This window comes from Dermacentor albipictus, chromosome 4, assembly GCF_038994185.2.
Source record: "Dermacentor albipictus isolate Rhodes 1998 colony chromosome 4, USDA_Dalb.pri_finalv2, whole genome shotgun sequence".
Lineage (NCBI taxonomy): Eukaryota > Metazoa > Arthropoda > Arachnida > Ixodida > Ixodidae > Dermacentor > Dermacentor albipictus.
The window spans coordinates 174,531,729-174,558,268 of record NC_091824.1 but is presented as its reverse complement, the minus strand read 5'-3'; the positions used below and the strand labels follow the sequence as shown (position 1 = coordinate 174,558,268).

At 49.7% G+C, this 26,540-nt stretch overlaps 2 protein-coding genes and 1 long non-coding RNA gene across 3 annotated transcripts in view; 2 read left to right on the top strand and 1 right to left on the bottom strand.

Annotated features, from left to right (window-relative positions):
• The first annotated feature begins 4,007 nt into the window (after positions 1 to 4,007).
• LOC135913598 (gamma-secretase subunit Aph-1-like) lies at positions 4,008 to 14,671 on the top strand. The gene is made up of 3 exons (XM_065446113.2): positions 4,008 to 4,275; positions 5,402 to 5,667; positions 14,261 to 14,671. The coding sequence occupies exons 1-3, from the start codon at positions 4,012 to 4,014 to the stop codon at positions 14,511 to 14,513; spliced, it is 783 nt and encodes a 260-aa protein (XP_065302185.2). The 5' UTR covers positions 4,008 to 4,011; the 3' UTR covers positions 14,514 to 14,671.
• Positions 9,422 to 26,540, bottom strand: part of LOC135913600 (uncharacterized) — a 41,956-nt gene continuing 24,837 nt past the window's right edge. The window contains exon 5 of the long non-coding RNA XR_011514170.1: positions 9,422 to 9,494. This is a non-coding gene — a long non-coding RNA (uncharacterized lncRNA). The remainder of the gene's footprint in view (positions 9,495 to 26,540) is intronic.
• Positions 17,508 to 26,540, top strand: part of LOC135913596 (uncharacterized) — a 48,835-nt gene continuing 39,802 nt past the window's right edge. Inside the window, exon 1 of the mRNA XM_070537842.1 lies at positions 17,508 to 17,544. The gene's annotated coding sequence lies outside the window, so the exon portion shown is untranslated. The remainder of the gene's footprint in view (positions 17,545 to 26,540) is intronic.

Here is a 26,540-nt window from a genome sequence, read left to right as displayed (position 1 = left end):
AAATTTTATGGTCCTTACTCTGTGACAAAGACAGCCACTCAGAAAGGAATATTGAAGACAGTGTGGTACATTGGCGAACGTGGCTCAGTTGAATGTGCTTCGATTGGAAACGTTTTCAAGTATTACCCCAGGAGGGGTTAGCAAAAGAAACCTGGAAGGGTGAAGCGGTATGAGCCTTGGAATAGATGAAGAAGCGCAGGAGTCTGGGTTCAGGAGAAGAGAAGAAGGAAGTGAGAATAAAATGGTAGACAAGATGGACGCCAGTTCCATAGCAATACTTTCCGTCTATTGTATCCTTTAACTAGGAACGCTACATGTATGTACGTATGTAGGTATGTATGTATATGTATGTATGTATGTATGTATGTATATGTATGTATGTATGTATGTATGTATGTATGTATGTATGTATGTATGTATGTATGTATGTATGTATGTATGTATGTATGTATGTATGTATGTATGTATGTAGAGGGTCCATTATGAAAGTAATGCGCATATTCTGAGAAAAATACATTTATTGACCAGACCTGTACAAATGGTTAATAGTTTTCAAAATACTCTCCCCCTGCATCAATACACTTGCGGAGACGTGTCTGCTACGCCTGGAAGGCACCCTGAAAGTCCTCGACGGGAATGTCTTTCAGGAACGCTGTAACATGCTTTTGAATCTTTTCCACGGTCTCCCAATGCTTTCCTTTCAGTGCTCTCTTCAGTCGGGGAAACAAAAAGAAAGTCGAATGGAGCCAAGTCGGTACTGTAAGGGGGATGGGGGACCACCGGGACAGGAAGTTGGTAACGATTAAGGGCGTGTGGCTGGGGGCATTGTCGTGGGGGAGCTTAACAATCTCTTGAGCACCTTCAGGTGAAAGGCTGAGTTGACAGTTTCTCCCTGCGGTACAAACACAAGATGGATGATTCCTAGGGTGTCAAAGAAAACAATGAACATCGTTTTGATGCGAGACTTGCTCATTCGCGCTTTCTTGGGGCGGGGGGATGATTTTGTGTGCCACTCGCTGCTCTGCGTTTTTCATTCTGGGTCATACTCGAAAATCCAGGACTCGTCTCCGGTTACGACAGAGTTAAGAAAGTCCGGGTCATTTTGAATCATATCTGACAATTCTTGACAGCGCAAAACTCGAAGTTCTCTCTGGTCTTCCGTCAACACTTTCGGCACAGGCTTCGTGCAAACCATGCGCGTTTGCAGAGTATCGGTCACTGTCCCATGTACCGCAAATGTGGACATGTGTAGGGTGTCAGGAATTTGCTGGATGCTCAGTCGACGGTCGGAACGAAAAACTTCGCGCACACTATCCATGGTTTCGTCGGTTCTAGTCGTCGTTGGGCGTCGAGAACGGGGTTCGTGGGCGATCTTCTCCCGGCCCTCCTTGAACGCCTTGTGCCACGTCCCGAACTGTGACCTTGAAATGCAGTCGTCTTTGAAGGCCTCTTGAAGCATCTGGAATGCTTCGGTTGCATTCTTTCTAAGCTTCACGCAAAACTTGATAGCGTATAACTGTTCAAGCGAACGCTCCATCGCGCCGTGGTATCCGCTCGCACTGCTCGGAGTAAACTGGCGACCGGCTGCGTTGGCAGAGCAGAACCCTCGCCACATTTCCCGACCGGTTTTACCGCGCTACCATAGATAGTCGCGCTATAATAAAATCATGCGCATTACTTTCATAACGGATCGACCATGTATGTATGTATGTATGTATGTATGTATGTATGTATGTATGTATGTATGTATGTATGTATGTATGTATGTATGTATGTATGTATGTATGTATGTATGTATGTATGTATGTATGTATGTATGTATGTATGTATGTATGTATGTATGTATGTATGTATGTATGTATGTATGTATGCCGTCGGTTATCTAACCCAGTTCGCATCGCTCTTCAAGAAAAAGTCCTTTAACATTTCTGCGGCGCTGCGTGGAATTGAACCTGTATCACAGAGATTCATCAAGCGTAGTATGGGGGCGAGCTCCACCACTGAAAAAGCTGGCGCCACCATCGGCGTGACGTGGCATGAGGGATCACGTGGAGCGGCCGCGTCGGCTGCTTCGGAAGCGTCAAAGCGAGCTGAAAACGAATGTTTAATGTCCCAGCTGCGCTGCGGTTCTGATTAAGTGGTAAGGCTTTACCGCTTTTGGTGTCTGCTTGACAACATTTGAAAGTACTATAACAGGTAGTGGCTGCCTTTGGAGGCGTGCAGCATGGTAGGCTACTACTCGGTGCCGAAGTACCGGACGTACGCAACGCGTAGCCCGGTGTCAGCCTTATTCACACGTAGCCGCAGGACAAGGAGCTGCGTGAAGCTTGGCTCGCGAAACTTAGAACCGGCAGACAGCCATCGGCTACAAATCGGGTACGCAGCAACCCCAGACTCGAAGATTTCTGCTACGGTGTCGGGACCGCGATGTAGGTGAATAGCAGAAAATGCGCACTGAGACACTCGCCCGCGCCCGCTGTCCGGCTAATGTTATGACGGTTTGGTCTATGAACTTGTCGATGCTAGATACTTGCAATTTCAATGGAACGGAAAGGGAGCGGTAAGATGCGCATTAAAAAAAGGCACGGCATATGGTCATGTTTGTGTTATGAATTAATAGACTGGATTACGAAAAAGAAGCAGAGGGAAATCGCACGTTGAGAAAACCGATAAACATAAAGCACGACGCAACTTGAGAAATAATATTAATATCTCCAAGAATTTAGAAGACAAAGAAAGATTGAATCGTCGCGACATCACAGTCGCCGTAGGCATCAAAGTCTCTATAACGAAATTATTTTTCAACAGTTGTGATAGTGTCCATGCAACAATGGTTGCTAGTGTACTGCCACATGCTCATAGGCTGTGGCCTAAAGCTCACGGTGCGGTGCGAAAACGCGCTCACAGCGAAAGCGAAACATTGTGCGCGGACATGCATGCAGACGCGCAGTCGGTCGCTGCCAGCTCATGCGATCGCTGCATTGAGGCTTCATTCTGTTATGCTCCATTTGGTTATACAGACAGCCCAATATAAGAACATATTTTACATAGTTTACTCTCAGCGTTTGCCTACTCTCACGCAAGAAGCCGGTTCGGGAGACTCCATCGCGGCGACCGCGCGCAGTGGTGTTCACTGTACGCATTCGGTAATGAGATAACGCCTGTAAATGATTCTGTGCTTCTTCAGTTTGCCCAAGATTATTATACCGACAGTCAAAAACTTCCCTCGTTTTGAGAGTACTTACATAAATGTCCAGGAGGGCTGCCGCGTGGCGTTTCTATTGAGCGCCGTAAGAGAAACCTATGAGGAGCGCGCCGCGTGATCCCTCATACTACGCAAGGGAGGCGCTTCCGGCAGATGTCGACTCCGTAAGTCCTCTCCCCCAATACGGTGCGTCGCCACATTGCTTCTTTGCTGATCGCATTTACGCCGACATTCATCCTGAAATGGGTTCTGCTGGGATTTCTCAAACGGTCGGCAATAATTAAGGAGGAGGAGGGTATAGCTCCGGATCGTATCCGTCCTTCCTAATTACGAAATGTTCTTTCAGCCTTAATTAAATGTGTCGCAAAAATAATTACTGAACCAACGGTTATCTTGCAAACCACCGTCGTCAATCTACTACGATTGGCATAACTGCTTCTTTCAGGCTCTATTTTTTCAACATTAGTTGTTTTGAAAGTCGGATCGCTCAACTGCACATTATTTTCAATACTAACAGGTTTTTCGCCTTGCTTTTATTCAAGCAACTTTTTCCCGTTCCATGCTGTCGCACGTTTCATGGCCTAGGTATGCGTCAACGGGAGTGATGTATAGAAGAAGACCAACCGCAACAAGAAAGCGCACGTTTTCCTCTAATAAAAAAAAATGTCTCTAACATTAGTTTGTCTAGTTAAACGCATCGCACAATTTCAACTGACCCCTCACATACATACTCCTTCCCTCAAGTTTTCTCCCTCCGCCCCACAACCGTCGGCTTCTTGGCCAATCCCCCCTAGTGGGTTCGCGCCATGATGCAGGAAGCAAGCAAGCAAGCGAGTTCGGCCGACGCAATGACCCTGCTGGAATTCACCGGCTGCTCGCTACTGGGCTTCGGGCCGGCACTGTCCATGTTTGCGCTCACCGTGGCTGGACAGCCGAGCCGCGTGATCGTGTTCGTGACGGGCTCCTTCTTCTGGCTGCTCTCGCTGCTGCTCGCCTCGCTCACCTGGCTCGCCCTTGTGCCCCTGCGCCATTACGTCACGCCGGGAGTCGCCATCGCCGTCCTCTCACAGGCACGCCCCCGCCTGCCGTCTTTTCTTAACCCGACACGGTGATTCAGTGGCTACGACCTTCTGTGATCGAACCGTGGCCGTTGCGCAAGTGTCTGGGTGCGAGAATAATGCAAAAGTTTATTCGTGCCATTGGGTTTTAGTGGCACGCAAAAGTACTAGAGGTGCCCGATCCCGGATCCCTCAATTATGATATCGGGGCGTACGGTATTTTTCAAAGCGCAAGAAAAAGTGGGTAATAACGAAGTGAGAACTGGACAAGTGCTGGCTCTGATTCATCTAGCATGCAGATTTTCTTTGGCGCTGAACAAGATAAACCCATTCTAACTACCGGTGCACTATCCACCCACAGTGTAGTTGCAATGCGTTAAACCACAACAATAATTATTTTTCGTTGTTAAGCCACACAGAAAGAGTCGTTCGCAGCATTATAACTATAGGGCAAGAAATACGTAGGTGTTATAATTGTCAAATCGTGTACTCATCAGACGAAGTGCCCGGGCTAAATCGTATTATATATCCAGATCGGCTTGCGAACACAAAAGCTCCTCCTTTAGGCTATAAACAGAGAACAATTATGTATTTGCACTTCTCTTTACTTTAATGAGCTTGTACAGGAAAGAGTTGTTTACCTCAAGAAGAGCACAGCCAATGGGTAAGTCTAAACAATGGAAAGAAAGGTATATTACGTCGCTGGAATAAACTCACTACCACCATAATTAGTAGAATGGGAAACCACCTACTGCGTCTTCGATAGCACAACCTCGTGAGGGAGTGCACTTTGTAGTTCCAGAGTCTGACAAATCAAGCCAATATTTCAAACACTTCAAGTACCCGGGTGAGCAAACACGTGCAATCCTAATGCAAAATGTCGACAAGATGTGTCAATAACAAGCAATGTCAAACCGCTTAATACTCTTTCTTTTACTATTGCATAGTGTGGACGACCGAACAAAAGCAGGTCGTTCTTCTCATCTGCAACGCTATTCTGACATATGCTGGCATCTGCTATCAAAACATTGCCCCTTTCTATCCTCTCTCTTCTGTGGCGTTTGAACTAAGCGTGGGTGACCTTCGGTCAACGTTTGAGCTTCGCCCCTCCGTGAAGCGCTGCCGCCGTTGCCCGCAGGAGGGCTTCCGGCTGCTCTTCTTCCGCGTGCTGCGCAAGGCCGAGCGCGTGCTGAACGCGGTCGCACTGACGGGCGCCGACGAGGTATCGCGCATGCGCTCCCGCCTGTCGTTCGCCTACGCGGCCGGCCTCGCCTTCGGAGCCATGAGCGCGCTCTTCTCGCTGCTCGGGCAGCTTGCCGACGCCCTGGGTCCCGGCACGGCTGGACTGCATGGAAGTACGCCGCGACGGTTGGACGCGGCGGCAATCACCGCAGCTACCTTCAGGTATGCGACAACACCCGGCAGCGTTTTTACGAATTTACCATTCGTCGCACGAGGTAAGAAAAACGCTCACCGCACGACCATTTTCTGGCCAGGGATTAATTTCTCATGAATAATGCCATCAGCGCGCTAACACGAGGTTACAAGAACGTACTTTGCATGCACACTATACAACGCTGCGTGACGCAACTTTTTTTTTCATTGCGATAGCAATTATATCGACACTCCAGACGCATTCCTGCGGCGCCGTCGCCGTCGCCGTGACGTTGTATATAAAGTCCAAGGGCGATAAAATCGCCGCCGCACGCTGTATGCTCCATGTGCAAGGGAACGTGTCTGAGGGTGAGTTGGTGAACGTGGGTTAAAGGAGTACTGACACAAAAATTTAAAGTCGAGATAACTGGTGAGATCGGTTTAGTTGGTCACTCACACATCGTCTATAAAATATCAGTGGCGAATATCGCTTAGAACATATTTAAAATCAATTTTAAAGTACGTGCGTGCAGCGAACCGCAAAACAGAGCACCTCGCGACATTGACATCAACCGGGATTGTAAATAGCCAAGAAAACGCTACGTCATGTGGCTACATCACGAATTTTCGTTGGCTGCCATGCGGCTTACATGTGCTCTTCTCCTCTGTTGTTGCTTGTTCTAGCTGTTGTACTTGTAGTGGGACGCTCTCCGTGTCGCTGCAACTGCAGTTTTTGTCGTGTCCATCGGGATATTTCCCACACTATCAGCTTGACTGCGCTGCCACAACGTTCAACGCCAATTTTTTGTGTCCTACCATTGATTGTGGCCGATGCGAGGGTTTTGTTGAGGTTCGTCCTCGCCATCGCCGGCCGCGATATCTGAGTTGCTAAGTGATCGGCCACGTCTAAAGCGCGAGACACATGGCGCGATTTTCCATGCGATCTGTAGTACGGCGCGTCGCGTGCGACTTGCCGCATGCGGCGATTCGGAACACATGGTACGAATGAGCGAACGACGGCCCAGAACCGGCGTCCCTGCGTGGAAGTTCGGAATGCTGCCTAACTTCCAACAGAAAGTGAAAGCAACCGTATTTGCACAGCTATCTTGTTTGAAACAAACGATGACACTATAAACACGTCTGTGCGAGCACTGTAGACGTGTTTCCGCAAGGCCGCGTTAGCTGTATCGGATCCGTTGACAGCCACCGATGGCCAAGAGCCGGCAGGCATAGCTCGTTGGGCCATCCAATCCGACACCGGTTGCGCTTGTGACACGATCGCTTGCAGCTCGTATAACGAAGCGCCTATGTTAGTCGGCACAATGTGTACACAGTTATGTTACGCTTACATTGCAGCACATTTGATTTAATTGGCGCCGACAGAAGTGAACGAGCATGCCAAGCGAGCTTACGATCGCTGGGAGACGATGTAGGCCTAGCTAGCCGGCCGTCTATCCGGGGCCCAGGGTCCTTCGTCCGCAGCTCGTAATAAAGCGCCTAAATTCGTCAGCACAATCAATGCCTGAACATTTATGTTTCTCTTTAATGAAAATACGGTTAGTTTTCCCGGTGCCGTTAGTAGCGATGAGTAAACAGGCCAGTCAGGCGAGCCGCTTCGTACACAAATGATTGCTGGCGCGTCTGCGCTTACCGCGTCCGAGTAGAAATCACGCCAACGATTTACTATTTCGCACAACGTTTTATAACTCGCACTCTTTCGAGGCCACTTTATTCTAGAAGTTATTTCGTGTCAGAAACAAATTGTAGCCTATTATGCGCTGCCGTCAGTGGCGAAAGAGGCCCGCGTTTCGACCAGGGAGAGAAAAAAAAAATTGGAGGACGCTTAAGCTTCGCCTTCAAGAGTGGAACGCGACAGCGTTCCCATCGACCCGCCAAGGGGTGTAAGACAATGCGCTACGGCGCAGGGATCACTTAAGGCCGATCCACACGACGGACCAAATTGCTCTTTTGGACCGCGGTCCGCGCATCACGTGATAGGACGTCACCAGTTCGTGCGTACCGCCGTTGGCCCGCGCAAGACCGCGGCCCTCGCGGTCCAACAAATCGCCGAGGCTTTCCCCGCTCCGTTTTGGCGGCGGACCACATGCAAACCGCAGCGATTTTGGCGTAGCCAACGAATGTTGTCCGGCAACAGTGTCTTCAGCCAAATCCAATCTAGTTTTCGGCTCAGCAAAAGCCAGTCAAACCAGTCGTTTCGTGTCCGCCGTTCCGCCTACACGTGCGTGCAGCAGATATATTTTTTAAACACCGTGTCCTCTTGGAGTGAGGAGAAGGTTTTTTTCATTTTGTATACCTCGTTGAGCAGATCCCGGCTTTGTGGGACTCGAGCCGGAATGATAACAACGATAACACTCTGGCCGAGAGTGTAGCTGGTTGGTCTGCTCTGCCGTCTGCTATTGCGGTCCGCCGTGTGGATGTGCTCTGCGCCGGACCGGACCACGGCGGGCCATGACGTCGCATCACGTGACCGAGCGGCCCGCGGACTTGGTCCGTCGTGTGGATCGGCCTTTACGAGGTGCCCCGCATCGGACTTTGCGCCCACCTATCACACGGAGAGTGTCGAGCAACGCAGCGTTCGGCGCGGCAGCGAAACGTGCGCCTGAGCAAACGGAACGAACCAAAGAACTCGGTGTCTCGGAGGGGGAAACGATCGACGCCAGCCAAACGTCGTGATCGGCACGGGCAGAGAGATAGATAGATAGTAATCTAAAGAAAGGAACGGCGCTTGATTCTGCAACCCGCGTGGGAGCACGGCGAAGCGTCGTCAGGGGAGAGGGAGTCGGGGGAGAGAGAACTGGACCGCGCACAGCCCCAATGCGCGTATGGCGCGCCACCTGTCGGGGCAGCGCCGTACATTGAGAGAAGGGGGTCTTCTGTGTTTGCCGCAAGATGGCTCTGCGTGTGCGGTAAGCGCAGAAGAAATGTAGCGGAAACGTACTTCGCTATCGTGTAAATGCGACTTCTGTAAGTTACAGGCTCATAATTACCGATATACACCGCAGTATAACTTTCTACGGCACGTTTTTAAGGCAACACCGCTTTCACTAGACGCGCGTTTGTACCGCATTCAAGCATCGAACTCGTGGCTGAGTGGTAGCGTCTCCGTCTCACACTCCGGAGACTCTGGTTCGATTCCCACCCAGCCCATCTTGGAAGTTGCTTTTTATTTATGAAGTGCCTGCCGTGATTATTCGCTCACGGCCAATGCCGCGGACGCCGACACCGACGCCGACGACACCGGCTTTTCTGCGACACGAGCTCCATAACGCTATCGCGTTAAAACACAGACGTGATCGGAGCGGCGAGGCGCCCGCTCGCCGGCCCCGCCCCGCCGGGTCTACCACGTGGCCATGACGTTCACGCTACCGGCGCTGTCATTGGCTGCGGTTGTCCGACCGATGCGGCAGTCGCACGACAATATTCAGCAAGTTGGTCGCGCACGCTGGCTGTGCGTCAGAGCATACGTCATGGCTTTTTGCGAACACGTGGCCACTTTGTTTACGTTCCCGTTTGTCCCGTCTCGTTGATCTCTGGAACCGAAACTTCGACTGGTCGCTACAAAAAAGACTGCAAATAATTACCTGTCGCGCTCTGAAGTAAATGAGGTTTCGTGCCGTGATTACTGAGTCATTAACTACTTATTAAAGCAGAAAAAACCACCTGGATTTTTTTGTGTGTCAGTACTCCTTTAATCTCGCGTGTGCGAGCGAGGAAGGCGGGCCGGACCGGAAGCGCACCCTCTGTTGTCGCGGAGGTGAGGCGAGGGAGGGAAAGGGCGTTGTTCGGCGGCTGCTGCATACGGCGCGGCCGTGTGGGTGCCGTATCTTGATAGCGATCTGCGATGTGGGCAAAGTGCGCGCCAGAGCGGGCCTCGTATTCAAAGCGATCTGCGATGTTTGCGGAGTGCGCGTAGTGCAGGTAGCTTCGTATGCGCTGTGATTTCGACGTTTCATTCGCGTTAAAGCGAGAGATGCACGAAGATCAATTCGATCGCTGCCGCTTGCCGCGATTCCTTATTCCAGCATTTTGACAGCGAGTTTTCGCGCTTATCGAGTGAGATGTGTTCATGTTTACCTGTGCGCGCGTGACACCGTGCTTATTAATTTAGTTAGAACACGTTGTCGGGCTAGTTGGTTTGAATTCATGATAGAATGTGTAAGCGCGACTGAACGAGGACGTAAAAAGAAACAGACACACAGGGACAGCGCTGTCTCTGTGTGTGTGTTTCTTTCTACGTTCTGGTTCTGGTACTGGTTACAAGTTTACACGGCTGATAACACTACTATCCTTACTCCTTACTTCGTATAGCTATCAATAATTTGCTATCGCAATCAGTGCTTCGCCTTTCGGGCGCTACTGCGACTTTTTTTCTTTGTGTGACGTCACGCTATTTTTTTTTTATCCTCACTTTGGTGTGGCCGTTGCGACGACATAATCATATTCTGCTGTGCTTCGCGTTTTCATGGCGAGCTGCTAGGACCATAGCAAGTAGACCACCAGTATCCTGAATATCGGCCACTATAGTGGGAAGGAGACATGAAGGTAACAATGCAGAACGTACAGACAGCCGACTTCCTGCCGTCCCACGGATTTCATCGGGAAACAGGAACTGAAACACAGGTGTTTTTTTCTAAAAATGGAAGGAAGGCAAGGGATCTCGCGCAGAAATCACGAACGTTATTGTATAAATGAATAAGGGCTTAACTAGCCTTTGAACGATACGTAATGCACGAATATATTGCTTGCAACAGAAATGATTTGCAATGTTCTTGTGGCGTCGTGTACGAACCTTACTGAACCAAATGTGAGTTCTAGTTGCCGCTGGGCTACTGTTTACAGTCTTCCCACAAACGCATCATTAGAGTGTCTAAAGCAATTTAATCACGTTATTTGATCATATGGCGATTACCTGATTACCAAGAATTATACACAACTGTTGCCATTTAGTAACGCATTAAAATTACGTGACAAACTCACTCTTAATGTAATTAGCTTACTCGCAGTAAATTAGATGGCGCTCGTATCCGATAGACGATGAAGACTAACGGTGCGAAGACATCACAATAATCGAAGTAGAGGCTTCATAAAACAACCATCTCGCAAACTGAAACAACATATTTACGTAATACATAATATACAAAGGAAAAAGCAAAACAATTTTTCGTGTCTCTCTTAGCACGATTCTGTCGTTAAAGTTGACAGCGCAAGGTTTGAACAAAATGATGTAATTGACTGCGTGGTGTTAAGGCGACAGTATAAACTCCCGGGCTGCAGATCTGAAACTAAAGGCCAGTTACAAACTCATACACCACCCACAAGCAGGAGATTTAAACCGCCGTGGTTGCTTAGTGGCTATGGTACTGGGCTGCTACGCACGAGGTCGCGAGATCGAATCCCGGTGCATTTTGATGGGGGCGAAATGCGAAAACACCCGTGTATTTAGATTTACGTACACGTTAAAGAACCAGGTGGTCCAAATTTCTGGGATCCCCCACTACGGTGCGCCTCATAATCAGATCGTGTTTTTGGCACTTAAAACCCATATTTAATTTTAAAGCATAGCACTTAATTGGCTGGCCCTCTTGCTGAGCCGATTGCTAGGGCCGCGATTCGTGGTACTATATGGCAGAACGCGGGGCGCCAAGCCACAACTGCAGTTATCCCTCTTCCTTGACCCTCCTTTGTAAGTTGTACCAACTACCCGAATAATTCCGGCAGAGCCCATGCCGACGTTGATGCGATTGTGATAAAAGGACTCTAGCGACTCACCATACTGCCCCCGCAGACCCACGAAGTGACGCTCTCGCGGCCAACCACAGTGTCAAATGATACTATGACACATGGTAGTAGTTGTAATCGCAGTTGAAACTCGGTAGTATCCTTATAGTATCCCATGGCTTCTTCGCAGTGGCTCACCACTAAGCGGCCACGCTCGACGCGGAGGTGTATACATGCTCTGGACGGGGTGCTGTCGCTTGAACACATTAGAGGTTGCACAACCCTTGTGTCACCTTGGCACATCCATTCTGGGAGATTAGCTAGGAATGGGCGTTCACCATTATCACGCACGCAGTGCCAAAGTTGTCTGTTCGGGCACATACTCGGCGACTCACGTTGTCTACTAGAGCAGCCAGCTGTGTACTCAGCCACATACCCGACGGCCCATGTTGTCTGCTCAGCAAGACAGCAGCTAGTACATACCTATAGGGTGCGATCAGAGATCGTTGTTCGGCGCGCGCGATTGGCCTACTCCGCGCCGACGTCGCCAGCCGCGGGGCGCGGCCACGTTTTTGGCGACGTCAAAATGACGACACGCTCCTGTCAATCATCGTGCAACCGTGCACGTTGTCTGCTAGGCGCCGAACCCGACGGGAGTTGGGAAGTTTGGAGTGATCATACGCTCGTTACGAGACCGGCTTCGCATGGCGCGTCTTGTGGATTGGATTGGATCCAACCGGCGGCGGCTGCACAATGGCACGTTCGGATCCAATCCATAGTTTAATTCGAGAAAATAGCGCTTGCTTTGAGAACTTACTTGTTGCGCTGGCGTTGCTCGAGGAGGAAGGAGAGCGGGCGGCGGTGCGAAACGCATTTGATGAAATGGTAGAAAGCGAATTCTGGCGTCGCTTTCGTTTCTCGAAACAAATACTGCGCTGGTTGTACAGCGAAATCGACCCTATCATCAGTGCCAGCGAGACACTGGAATGTTGTTGCTGCCTCTTGAAAAGTGCACCACTGTTCCCGTCTTTTCTTTTTTCTTCTCGCTGTGCGCGACCCCACCTAGGGACGGCGCAGAGAAACTAATAGTTATAAACGGTAGTAGTCATATGTACTACTATTTGAAATTGTGTTTAAGCTTGAGAAGAAAAAAATAGATTTTTTAGATAAAGATTTCATTCATTGGAAGACGAGAAATATTTCGTTTTGTAGTATACTGTGTGCAAGCAGACGACAAACGAGGGCAGTAAACTTCCGAGGAGTTCACCGCTTGCCGATTGGCTGCTCTCTCCGCCCCGTTCTCACAAATTTTGCGTACTGCCACTTTGTGACGTTGCAGCAACCGAACAAAACTCGTATCGAACAAAGGTCTCCAATCGCGCCCCAAGTGTGAATTTTGGACGAGGCACGTTAAGCGCACGCAAATTTCACAGAGGAGAGAAAGATGAGATAACATTAGTACTGCTATAGGCGTCCACGAAAAAGACAGAAAACAACAGACCCCGCACACGCCAAAAATCTTACCACCACTCCAAGGAAACCAACCTCTCTCTCACACAGAACAGACATACTGAACAGGCTCACTGATATATATATATATAAGATTTTAAATTATTAGCTTAAAACAACATGTTCATTATGTTCATTCTCCTTGTAATTATTATTCTGAAACTGAAGCAAAGACCAACAAGTGTGACAGCTCCATAGGCAAATGCAGCTTTTTTTTTTTTCTGATGTTTGTTTGAATTTGGTTTCAGTTGTAAAAATTTTTTTATTTAAAGTTTATGCTCACGAACTTTTTATTTATTGATCGTCGAGCTTATGCAACGTGCGACTTTCCACAGGAAGATGGTACCTCGTGTACGACAGCGACTAATAATCTGGCGTGCATATATTTGGGCTCACACCACTCACAACAGCGAGTTGGTTGAGTTTGCAAGGCACCGAGAAGGCCAAGGAAAACCCGTATCATGACTTTCTTCGGGATGCGGCGCTACTTTATGTAAATACGGCGTCAGTTCTATATAGCCTACCAGAGAGTGCTGACCTTTACAATCGTCACATTTCTCTGCGTCACATTTCTCTGCGACAGCTGTTACTACTTGAAAAAAAAAACGCATGTGGTCTGCGCGAAGCGCTTAGGAGTATCTCAGTGAGTCTATCGACTGTTGTGCACCAAAAGTAAATGTATTTCCTCGAAGCAGAGGCATGATGTTCTTGGTGTGCTTGTGCGGGTGTGTGACTTTTTCTTCTGTCATTTGCCCTGGCTGGCGCTCTTTGGCCGTGCTTGGCCCTTGCGCCACAAAACACCAAACTCACCATCATCATTTTCCTTGGCGCATACACACATGGCTGATGAAGCGACTAAATGAAATGCAATTGATCAAAAGGCACTTGATGTATTATTTGTCACTCCTGCCTGTCATCTAAGAGCGGTACCAACTATAGGCCAACCTGAAAGCCTTCTCTAAGCCAAGAGTTCACTCTAGGCGCCCTCTCAAAGAACTCGCCCGCACTCACAGGTGCACGAGCGGGCACACGTTTGGCCTGTGCGATGCCTAAATTTATTCACGGTATCGTGTACGACATTGCTATTCCATAAGTGTTCAGCTATTAGCGACAACTATTCACGACCCAGATAATTTGCTTTCCCTCAAGAATTACTTCATAGTCTAAAATTTCGCCCGCTGCCGTTCTTCACACCATGATTAACTTAAATGAAAACACTATGTCAGCTATCTTGCAGCAGGCTTACATTTACATGATGAGCCTTGCGGTTGCACTAGAAAATAAGAACGAACATCTACAGCGGCCTGAGCTGCGTCTCAACCACAAAAGGCCACGTAGTCCGGTGCGAGATTTCATTCGCGGGGCGGTCTTCCAGTGTCCTGCACGTCTTCTGGGCGCTGGTCTCCTTCCACGCGCTCGACACGCGCCGATGGTCGGTGCTCGCCTTCGCCCCGGCCGCCCACTTGGCCGCGTCGGCAGCCACGTTGCTCACGCCCGCCGGCGACTACGCCGTCTCCCTGGGTGCCCTCTGCGCAGTCCTGGTGGTGTCCGCGGCGATGGCGTTCAACGCGGCGGGAGGCTGCGCGGGAAATCTTGCGGCGGTGTTCACGCGCGGCTCCAACGGATGAGATACGGCTGAGACGTGCACGATGAGCGCCTTTTTTTTTTTTTTTGTAGCTGAGCGCCTTGGCCCTTAACTTCCGAGTGTTGTTTTTGTGACGTTCCGTTGCGGGCGATCTGCCTTCATTGTTTAGCCGGTTAATAAAAACAGCAAAAATCGTCTGTACACTTCGCACCTTACGCAGTCATTCTTCCCATAGCACTTGCTGGAGCGCGACCCGCTTTGTCGAAGCGTACGAAAAGAAAGTGATGGTGATGGTGGAAGGCGCGCAGTCAGTCTTGTCAGGGCCAATTTACCCGACCTCGAGGATTCTTCGGAGTTTTCCCTATTTGGTAGGGCCGTAGTGCGGATCAACAATCTTTTGATGAAATGTTATGTCTTTTCCCCTAGCCTGGCACACCCTAATTATCTCGTAAGTAAACCTTCAGAAATCGCGGGAAACGCAGAAAAGCTGGTCATCTGTACCCACTGAGCCTCTAGGATGCGACAAGCTTAAGACAGTAAGATGTTTTTGCTTGGTACAGTCAAAAATTGTCGTGACGATATGGACATCCCTTACAAATTTTTAAAGAAAATCTATAGACAGTCTAGAAACATTTGTCTATGAAGTCCATAGACTGTCTATAGACAGCCTGTAGACTTATGACCTTACACTTTTTATATACTAGTCTATAAAAAGTCTGGGTCTATAGACAGTCTATAGATTAATGAAAACTCCCGTTTGCAGACAAACGTCTGCAGAATGTCTATAAACAAACGTGTATAGGCTTACACAGTTCTACTTTTGTAGACTGAAGTCTATGAAACGTCTATAGACTGTCTGTAGAAATTTGTTTGGACTAGTTTATAGACAGTCTGTAGGCTTATGGCCTTACGCTTTTATAGACTTGCCTACAATATGCCTGAGTCTATATACACTCTAGACTGTATATATATTAATGAAAATTCACTTTTCTAGACAGATGTCTGCAGAAAGTGTATAGACAAAATTATATAGGGCTCTACAGTTATACTTTTGTAGACTAAGTCTATAGAATGTCTATAGATAATCTAATGACTTAGTCTTACAGACATTTTATATACTTTATTCTGCAGAAATAGAGCAGTTCTACAGAAATAGATCAGTTCTAATAGAGCAGTTCTACTTTTGTAGACTGAAATCTATAAAGTTTCTATAAGAAAACGCTTATAGAATATGTATAGACATTTGTCTACAGACATCCTATAGACTTCAATCTACAAAAATAGTTCTGTATACAGCAGTTCTATTTTTGTAGACTGAAATCTATAAAATGTCTATAAGCAGGATTCCAATCGGAGCTGCCACCGTCTGCGGACGTGAGGTCTGGGGCTCTTGCGTCAACGGCATACGCTACACCGTCTCACGCGCTCTTCCTCGCCCTATTCCGATCACGACAACGGACGCTTCCTGCGACCTTTCAAGGCGACGTCAAGATCACCACCGATGCAGCAGGGACGCTTGCGGCGTCTGTGATCCACCGTGCTCAAGCTAAGCCTCACCGTAGTCAGGATCGGCGTCCAGGGACTGCCGACCTTGTCCAACACCGCGAACACCCATTGAACAGGACCGTTGAGGTGGAAGCTACCAACGGCGACGATCCAGCAACAGAAGGATATCCAGAAGACCCGGCGGATGCATCATGGCTCACCGCTCGCGGCCGGCGGGGACGTCGCGCCGACGCTAAGTCTGACCCAGCAGCCCGCCGCCAAGAGACGCAGCATTCGAACCAAACTGTACCTTAAAGCCAGATGATCTTAAAGTTATCCTTCACCCGAGAAACGGTCTCGCGTTCGGTGAATGAATGGGCTCGCCACTCTCTGACTTGCGCCGTTGGCATCGAGGCGAGCCTCAAGGAACAAGAAGTCGACGAACTTCACCTACGTGCTCAACGTGCACGTAGGTGAAAAGGCTGGCATGAGCTTGTGACAACCGAAAAGACGTAAAGGGTGCGTATTGTCCGGCGCTGAACAAGCTTAAGTTTGTTAGCGTCGCGAGTTTGGTACGGGAACTATACTGATGAGCAGTACTCAAGTCGTGACAGAATGATAGAAGTGTAGAGTGCTCGGAAAACCTTAGGTCATCAGGGAAGGGAGACACGGGACACAAACCCAAGAAAGGGCCGGTGCTTACATACAGTGCTGGTGACATATGCGGAAAAGTTAAGAGAACAGCTAAATGCTACACCCAGAATGAGAAGGGCCCAGTCTTTATAGAAGTGCCTCCAAGGAAGGTTGGACGTGCAGCAGTTTCGTTGTGGCTGATACGCATGGCAGCACTTTTTACGGTGCTACTACAAAGTTTGATATTGTAGGCGCAGTCGTTCACCTTTACGGAATGTATTTATTGTAAGCACATATGCTGTGCATCGGCATATTGTTGTTGTGGAAGCGTTAACTTGTTAATCAAACACATTCTGCGCAGATGCATTAGTAACTTGGTTTTGAGTACATCTTTATCCTGACTACAATTTATAGTATCGCAGGAAGAAACACTTTAGTAGAGCCTGAAGGCATTCCAGCAGTTTAAGCATACTGACTGCACAAAACACTTATGACACCTTTTCACCTTCCCCACAATGCACTCACACCATCTACACTTTCCATAAGCAAAAAGTGAGATAAAAAATCAATTACAGTTTCACTGACTCAGTACTTGGTGCTTCTGAAGCGGGCATCGAAGCAATCGTGGTATACGCTGCTACATGCATAGGTCTTGCATGATGCAGGTCCTGCTATGCACTGCACACAGGGCACACGTTGCAAACAGACAATTTCTTTTTGCAGTGCTCAACTATAACGACACACTGACTCAAACATGACTGCGTTGTCACGTATGCTTCAGTGCGTCAGTGTTCTTGATTGCTACACGAGCGATTTATGCCCAACTAGCCCAAAAGACGGACGCACTAGATAGAAGTGAGTAAATGTGTACAGTACAGTGAACTTGTACTGAACTGGATTCACATGCCGAATAGAAGAGCGCAGTGTCAGCTGAAACAGGCGGCACGGCTGATTATGTAAGTACTTCCAATAGTTCGGCTACTAGTATATTTCGCTTTCGGAAGTTATCTTTACCACTGGAAATAGCGCAGAGCTTGCCCGTTAAACTTGAGTCAACCGACACCACACGAAACACGCCGCGGTTGACCAACCCAACTTCCACACGGTTCATTCGCCACATCACAGGTCACACGAAGTCAAGAGTGCCATATTTTAAATCACTGCAGCACCAAACGGACCTGAAAATTCATTTCCTTCGGCAGATTTCTCAGGTGAGTTCGTTCACTCGCCAGTTACGAACTCGATGGACGCGCTAGGCCTACGCGTAACGTAAACAACATCGGCGATAGGCGAGTGTTGATAATCCAGACTTCGGAGCTCGTAAACGTGTTTCCATTCGTTTTGAGCACAACAAAATGCACATACAAGCACAGACGTTGCGGCAATCGTGATTTGGTTGGCTGTTTTAGCAGACGATCGTACCGAGCCCGGCGGAACCCAGTGGGCAGGTTGGATTAGTCGGCGTCGTTCGAAGTCGCTTCGGATCCACGTCGCACTGCCACAACCCACGGTCGTCGGTCGGTCGGTCGGTCGTGTCGTTGTCGGCCTACTACTACAACACTGTCTTTCAGGAACACTGTCGCGCGCGTCGTGCGTTCAAAAAACTCGGACGATCGTTGGTGCCGGGCGCCTTCGTACGGTCGGCCATTACAGGCCTAGCAGCCGGAGGCTCCGCAGCCTCCGATTGGTTGACGCCTGCGAGGCGTCGCAGCCTCTCATTGGTGCACGCCGGCGCAGCTTCGCCGCGCGTCGGCAAACTTCTAGCATCGACAGTGGACATAATCGCTGCGCGACGTTCCGCTTCGCCGAGTTCCCGACCGACGCTTTGACGCATTTGACCCTTCGGCGCGCGCCGAAGCTTTCCAGCGCGTGCCAGTGGTTGGGGCATAAGATTCGCGTATGCGCGTATAAGTGCGCGCCGATGGACGCGCCACTGGTGTCGGCCTTGCGCAGAACACACGGGAGAGGAGCCCGCCGCGCGCCGTAGTTTGCTGCGTCATTGATCGTGCTTCTCTTATTCACGTTTTCAGAGCAAAATAAGTAACACCCTTCGGATGTGTGTGGTGGCCAAAGCTTCAAGGAATGTCGAAGAATTGTTGCAGGGTGGGGGCGGCTCAAATAACGGCGAAAACGTGCCGGCGATACGGTTCTAATCATTTCCCGCAAAGCCTCATCCGCGGGAGCAACGGTATAGCAATGGATCGTCGCCTCGGCGGGAAATTTTTTGTTCTCATCCTTTCCTTTGTCGCGTTGGTGTTTTTTTTCCACTCGATCATAGTTGGACACGTAAGCGACGAAGTTCGTCTGCAGTGCAGCATGCGGTTTAAAGGCGTTTCGCTAAAGTTCTGAATGCCGTTTGCCGCTTCTTTACCGCGTTAGGCTAGCGCAGCATGACTGCACGAGCGCATTGTGTTCTTAGTTAAAGCTGAATTAATTATGAGGTTTTACGTGCCAAAACCACTTTCTGATTATGAGGCACGCCGTAGTGGAGGACTCCGGAAATTTTGACCGCCTGGGGTTCTTTAACGTGTAGCTAAATCCAAGTACACTGGTGTTTTCGCATTTCGCCCCCATCGAAATGCGGCCGCCGATGCCGGGATTCGATCCCGCGACCTCGTGCTCAGCAGCCCAACACCATAGCCACTGAGCAACCACGGCGGGTTTACGTTAAAGCTACTGAAGCTTGCAAGAACTGAAATTGTTGGTTTTATGCGACCCGGTATATCTTCGCACCAGCTGTCGCGCACTTCATGTTTTTGCATCGATTTTATGTGTGGCTTCGCGCATGTTGAACTGTTGCTTCATGCATAACTGTTGATTTTTTTTTTACGTGCGAGATTTTCACCCTGCCTCCTTTGCAAAGGGTCTAAATGACGCTGTCTTATCGGAATGATGCCAAGTAAGTGCTTCTTTAACAGCTTTATTCTTGTCACCCCAGGGCACCTTAGACATAGTGTTTTTTACGTAACCCGCCGTGGTTGCTCAGTGGCTATGGTGTCTGGCTGCTGAGCACGACGTCGCGGGATCGAATCCCGGCCACGGCGGCCACATTTAGATGGGGGCGAAATGCGAAAACACCCGTGTACTTAGATTTCGGTGCGCGTTAAAGAACCCCAGGTGGTCGAAATTTTCGGAGTCCTCCACTACGGCGTGCCTCATAATCAGAAAGTGGTTTTGGCACGTAAAACCCCATAATTTTTCTTTGTTTTTTACGTATGTTTAGAAAATAGGTAGTTCAGGGCGAGAATTGCTAATAATTGCGGCATATGGTATTTTTATTCTATTTTCACTGAAAAGTTCGCGTCACGTTTGGGAAGTCATCATACCTCGATGCTGTCTGAGCAGACTTAACGCGCCAAGTGATTTGTTTCACAGCGTAGTCACTTTTTGCATATGAATTTTGTACTCAACTGAATTCTCTCTTATTATGCTTACGCCGCAATGGACTAAACCCGGCCTTGCCGCCAGCGCTCATCTACTTTGACTGGTGCTGCTCTGCAGGCCTTTATATATACCATGTGGCACCTCTCTCCAGTAAATTTTTTTTTTAAACTACTAAAATGTTAATTAGACTTTAGCTTTGTACGTGTCCAAGCCGCTTCCTTGGGGAATTCGAAATTGCAAAAGCTGCAGCGGGAATGGCACTTCATCGGCGTGTTGCATCGGCCGTATATAGCGCCAAAACGCGCTCTTATTAATCCTTGTGTTTGGCGACTTCGTTGACTAGTGTACGCGTTTCCATCAACAAATTGGCAATTACTCTTCTTGAGGTGGATTTGACGGCACTTATTCGGCGATGTCGCATGTATTCATTGGCAGAAAGATCACAACGGCAAGTGCAGACATCCGTGCTGATTTGTTTGCGATATAAGTCTGCATTAACGACGGCTGCTTACTATTGAGGTACAGAAGCAGCATTACGGCAAGTTTGGAATAAAAAAAACGAACGAGAAATCGCATTACTCAACATAATTTAGCGGCTACTTAACTTGAGCTCTACTTCGTGTAAATGGGGTCCATGGCGTTTGTCTGCGGGACGCACCTGGCACGCGTGTGGACCGGGTTGTCCCAAACACCGGTAACATCGTGTTCGTACCCGCTCCCACAGAGGCCAGAGTCTTCCCTACAGCTGTCACCGCAGAAGAAGCAGTCTGGCACCCGAACAAAGGAGAAATCGCAGCCGCGAACTTCAGTCATCCTTGCTGCAAAGGTTTCTCGCCTGCTACTGCTCCCGGGCCTACTGTTGGAAGCGCCCGCTAGGTGGCTATCAGCGGTGCCTCTATAGGCGGTGCACTACGCGTATAAGCTAGCATTTTCACAGAAAGGAACAGGTCACGCCAATCCCTTTCCCCACTGTTGAGCTCCCCTTTTCCCCTCCCGCTAGGTTACGTGGCCCCTTTTTAGCGAAGTCCGACAATGACTGCACAGGGTCCGCATAAACAGCTTCGTTGTAAAAAATGTCTGCGCTGCGTCATATGCTGCTTCCAGTCCAATATCGCATTCGCACATGGTGTCCGCTTTTTCGTTGAATTGTTTTCTTACAACGGTACGCCCCTTTTGTCGCTTAACGTAAGTCTATCTCAGTCATTGACAGCTGCACTCCTGGTTAACATACATGCCTTCTCTCTTTATTTCCTCCTTCCTTCCTTCCCTTGTTCAAATTCCTTCCTTCCTTGTTCAATCGATCTCTGTGCGCGGAGCAGCCTTTTCTATTTCATTCAACTTTCGTTTGAGGGCACTAAAAGCGCGGCGGCATAGCCGGCAGTAACCTGGTATATATATATTGTTACAAGCACGGGGAAAAGGGGTTTATTCAGGCGTGCGAGAGCAGGAACGGCAGGCTACGAACAACAGGAATGGCCGCTGCACAGTCTTCGTTCTCCTCTTCCCCTCTCTTCTTGATCCCCGCGTCCCTTTGACGCGCTTGGACGTAACATACCTCCCCTCGCAGACAAAGCCCCCTGGGCGAGTCAACTAGCTTGTCGTGGCGTGCATGATTTCAACCATGCGACATGCGCGACGTGTGTCCTAGCAGAACGTCTACCAGTGTTCGTGAGGCGCGCGAGAGTATAGTTCACTTCGCTGACTTTGTCGATGACAACATACGGTCCATCGTAGTTTGCCAGCAGCTTTTGACACAAACCGCGCTTCCTTGTGGGAGTCCAAAGCCAAACGAGATCACCAGGGTTATATGTAACTGGCCGATGTCGTGCGTCGTAGCGGGCTTTGGAGTTTTCTTGTGATGCCAAAGTCCGAAGACGCGCAAGTCTCCGAGCCTCCTCAGCGAGGCACAGCGTATCGGCGACCGTAGGATTGTCGTGGTGGTAAAAAGGGAGGACAGTGTCGAGCGTATACCGGGGCGGCCGAGCATATAGAAGGAAGAAGGGGCTGTAGCCGGTTGTCTCGTGCTTGGCGGTGTTATATGCGTAAGTAATAAACGGTAGAACTTCATCCCAATTCTTGTGATCGGACGCAACATACACGGAAAGCATATTTGTGATCGTTCGATTAGTGCGCTCAGTGAGGCCGTTCGTTTGCGGATGATATGGCGTCGAGTGCCTGAGGTGCGAGTGACACAAACGCGCAAGCTCTTCCACTATATCCGCCGTGAATTGACGTCCCCGGTCACTTATGATAACACCAGGTGGTCCATGTCGTAGAACAATAGCGTGAAGTAAGAAAAGCGACACTTCGGTGGCAGTTGCTGATGGTATAGCCGCCGTCTCGCAATAGCGTGTGAAATAGTCGGCGCAGTCAATTATCCAGCGGTTCCCCTTAGATGACTTTGGAAAAGGGCCTAACAGATCAATTCCAACTTGCCGAAAGGGTGAGCTGGAAGGCGGCACAGGTTGAAGGAGACCAGATGGGGCAGTGGTTGGGCGTTTCCGACGTTGGCACTGTATGCAGCTGGCGACATAAAACTCAACCGAATGTCGCATCCGGGGCCAGTAAAAGCGTTCTTGAATGCGATAAAGTGTGCGCACAGTGCCTAAGTACCCGGAGGTAGGGTCATCGTGCATAGCCTGAAGGATTGCTGGCCGGAGACGCTCCGGCACCACTAGAAGGAAGTGTGCACCCGTGCTTGAGTAGTTCTTTTTGTACAGGAGTCCGTCACGTACACAGTAGCTGCTTGTTGCACTTGAATGGGCAGAAGTAAAGAGTGGCTCCAATTTAGTGTCTGTCCGTTGCTCTGTTTTGAACGCATCGATATCTGGAAAAGCGGGTGTCACAGAAGCGACGAGATGATCAAAATCGTCTGCGTCGCAGTCCGTCGTGGCAAGCGGCATACGGGAAAGGCAGTCTGCGTCCGCGTGTTTTCGGACACTCTTGTAGGAAACAGTGAAGTTATATTCCTGCAACCTCAAAGCCCAGCGCGCAAGGCGACCACAAGGGTCGCGAAGGTTCACGAGCCAGCACAGGGAATGGTGGTCTGATGACTTGGAATGGGCGTCCGTACAAGTACGAGCGAAATCGCTGAACCGCAAAGATTACAGCGAGGCATTCTTGCTCTGTCACCGTTTAATTCCGTTCAGGTTTGCTTAATGAGCGGCTTGCATAAGCAATCACGTGCTGACGGTCGTCATAGCGTTGGACCAATACGGCACCCAGACCAACGCCACTAGCATCTGTGTGGATTTCTGTCGGCGCAGTAGGATTGAAGTGGCGAAGGATAGGTCGAGAGGTTAACAGGAACTTCAGCTGACGAAATGCAGAATCGCACTCGGGTGTCCACTCAAACCGTGCGTCTTTATGTAGCAGATTTGTCAGAGGATAAGCGACGTCAGCAAAACCAGGAATAAATCGGCGAAAGTAAGAGCAAAGACCCAGAAAACTACGAAGTTGCTTCACGGACTGCGGTGCACTGAATGCCTCGACAGCTGCCGTCTTGACGGGATCAGGCCGGATACCGTCTTTGTCAACAAGATGACCCAGCACAAGGGTTTGACGGTCACCAAATTTACATTTCTTGGAGTTCAGAACCAGGCCGGCGTTTTTGATGCAGTCGAGGACAATATCCAGGCGCGTATTGTGCTCATTGAATGTGCGCCCGAATATAACAACGTCGTCAAGATAGCACATGCAGATGTTCCATTTTAACCCACGCAGAATGGTGTCCATGAACCTTTCAAAGGTTGCTGGAGCGTTGCACAACCCAAATGGCATCACATTGAATTCGAATAATCCATCCGGGGTTATGAAGGCTGTTTTCTCTCTGTGTTTCGGGTGTATCTGGATTTGCCAATATCCTGAGCGCAGGTCCACTGAAGAAAAATAAGAGGCCGAATGAAGGCAAACGATTGCATCATCAATCCGGGGCAGCGGGTAGACATCCTTCTTAGTCACGGCGTTTAATCTTCGATAATCGACGCAAAATCTCCAGTTACCGTCTTTTTTTTCTGACGAGTATGACCGGAGCTGCCCAAGGACTCGAGGACTCTTGTATTATCCCATTTTTCATCATGTCACTCACTTGTTCCCCGATTATCTTGCGCTCGTTAGGCGACACGCGATAAGGCTTTTGCCTGATCGGGCGCGCAGATCCCGTATCGATAGTATGGCGCGTTCGTGACTCGGGAATCGGGAACGCTTTGTCCGGCTGCGCAAAGTCAAACACTGACAGATGCTTAGAAAGCGTATCCACCAAGGTATGGCGCTCCCTTGTGCTGAGCGACTTGTTTATCATAGACAGAAGCTTTTTGTCTGAGACTTGGCGAAGGTCAGCAGGTTCACACGGCGAGTCTGTTAGTACGGCTACGGACGAAGACGTGTATTCTGTAAAGTAGGCGAGTTTCAAGCCGTCTGGAAGCAGGACGGGTTCTGCCGAGCAGTTGGCCGTCCACAAGCCGCACGCCCGTTGCCGATGGATACCACACAATGAGGGACAAAAACGTTCTTCTTCACACAATTTAGATGTATTGGCTCAACGGAGGCATCGAAACTGTCTGGAACTGCACCGCGACATACAACCGGCACGCACACCGAGGTGGACGCAGGCACAACAGTATCTGCAGACACACAAAGTTCACCTTGACTGCAAGTCTCCTCTAAGAGCCCGGACGAAACATGGCCATCGACGCAAACTTCCCCCGTGCGACAATCAACGGTCGCACCACACTGCCGCAAAAAGTCGATGCCCAAAATCACTTCGTGCGTCGATCGGGGAATAACTATAACCTCCGTCGCGAAAACTCCACCAGCCAAGGACACTTCAGCAGTGCACACACAAACAGGGCGCAACGACTCGCCGCTCACTCCACAAAACGTTGCAGCCTGGTCCCACGGAAATACAACTTTGCACCCCAACCGACCTTTAAAACCGAGACTCATTACGGATACAGTTGCCCCGGTATCCACTAAGGGGAACCAGCGCTGGCCAGGAGGCGCTACGACATTTTTCATGCGTTACTAAAATATGCTGAAACCGTCCGATAGGGAGGCTACGAAGATGGCATGACATATTTAACGATAAGAAACGTGCGCCTGTATCAATGTTTGCCTAGCCCGATGCGGCCAGCCAAGTTCTGTCCATGGCCATGCGCGCTGCGTAGAGCGCATGCGCTGCTACGTCCTAGCACGTCGGTTCCCTGCCATTTGAGGAGCCGTGAAAAGCGTGACTCAAGACAATCGGCGAATTTGCTGACACGAAATCACTGCGTGTGCTACTGGAAACTGTGCCTACCGCTCGCTAGGCTGTGTGTTACGGCGCTGCTGTCGGCACGTGAAGCTTCAGCGCTGGTTGCCCAAAGCCATTGTAGGAACACCATCCACAAGTACATGCACTTTGTTCTTAATCATAGCAACTGCAGGGGGCATTTCTGTCGATAGCACGTGTCGAGCGGCCTCACCCCCATCGGCCGCGCTAGCTAGTTTTCCGGTTGTGAAGGCGAGGCTGAGCGGCGCACTAGCGATGGAGATTGACGTAAACGCGGTGCACGAGAAGTTGGCGGTGGCGTCAAACTCCTGTCAGATGCCGGCGAGCGGCTCCGGAAGCTTCTCTGCCAGTAATCGTTGCCAGGAGGGACGCCAGCTGACCAAGAGGTGGTGCATGGCTGTTGAGTTGTCCTCGTAGGAGGTGTGGTCCTTGTTGAAGACCCCGATCGACGATTCCACGTTGTTGGGCGACGATTGCAAAATCTCGCTATGTGGCCCGCGACACCGCATTGGAAACGCACCGGCAGATGCCGCAAATTTCGATGTTCTTGCACGTAGTCACGCATGTTGCTGTCGACAGCATAGCCAGCAGGTGGGTCCCATTCATCATGGCCAGGCATCAGCCGCCCGGAGGCGTGCGTGAGGCGAGGGCGTTGGTCGTAGTCATGATCTTGATAGCTCAGGGTCCCTCTCGTTTGTGGGGTAGACCTATACTCGACGGTCGCTGAGTGAACCGTGGGTTGTCATGCGGTCGAAACGGCCGTGTTTCGCATCTCGTGTGGTAAGTACGCACCAGCGATGCCGGGTGTGCAACGGTACATCTCTTCCCGATGGAGCAACTCTTCGCGAACAATCTGCCGTATTGTTGATGGAAGGTCAACACACGAACTCGGGTCTACACTTGCCACCGTTGTGACATTAGCCAGGCGACCAAACTTCGGTATTATCCGTCGCATCTTCAGCGTCTCAAAGGTCCTGCAGTGGCGAATGACGTCAGACACGGAATCCAAGCTTTCTTTGCCGATCAAAAAATTGTAGACGTCTTCGGCTATACCTTTCAACAAATGTCCAACTTTGTCCTCTTCAGACATTTGAGAGTTCACTACTTTGCACAGTTTCAGCACTTCTTCGATATAAGTCGTACGGGTCTCGCCGGGAGTCTGAGCTCTTTGCGAAAGCGTCTGTTCGGCGCGTTTCTTTTTTGCGCTAGAGTCTCCAAAACACGCTCTGAGCTCCTCTACGAAAAGCTCCCATGAAGTGAGCGTGTCTTCGTGATTCTCATACCAGACGAGTGCTGTGT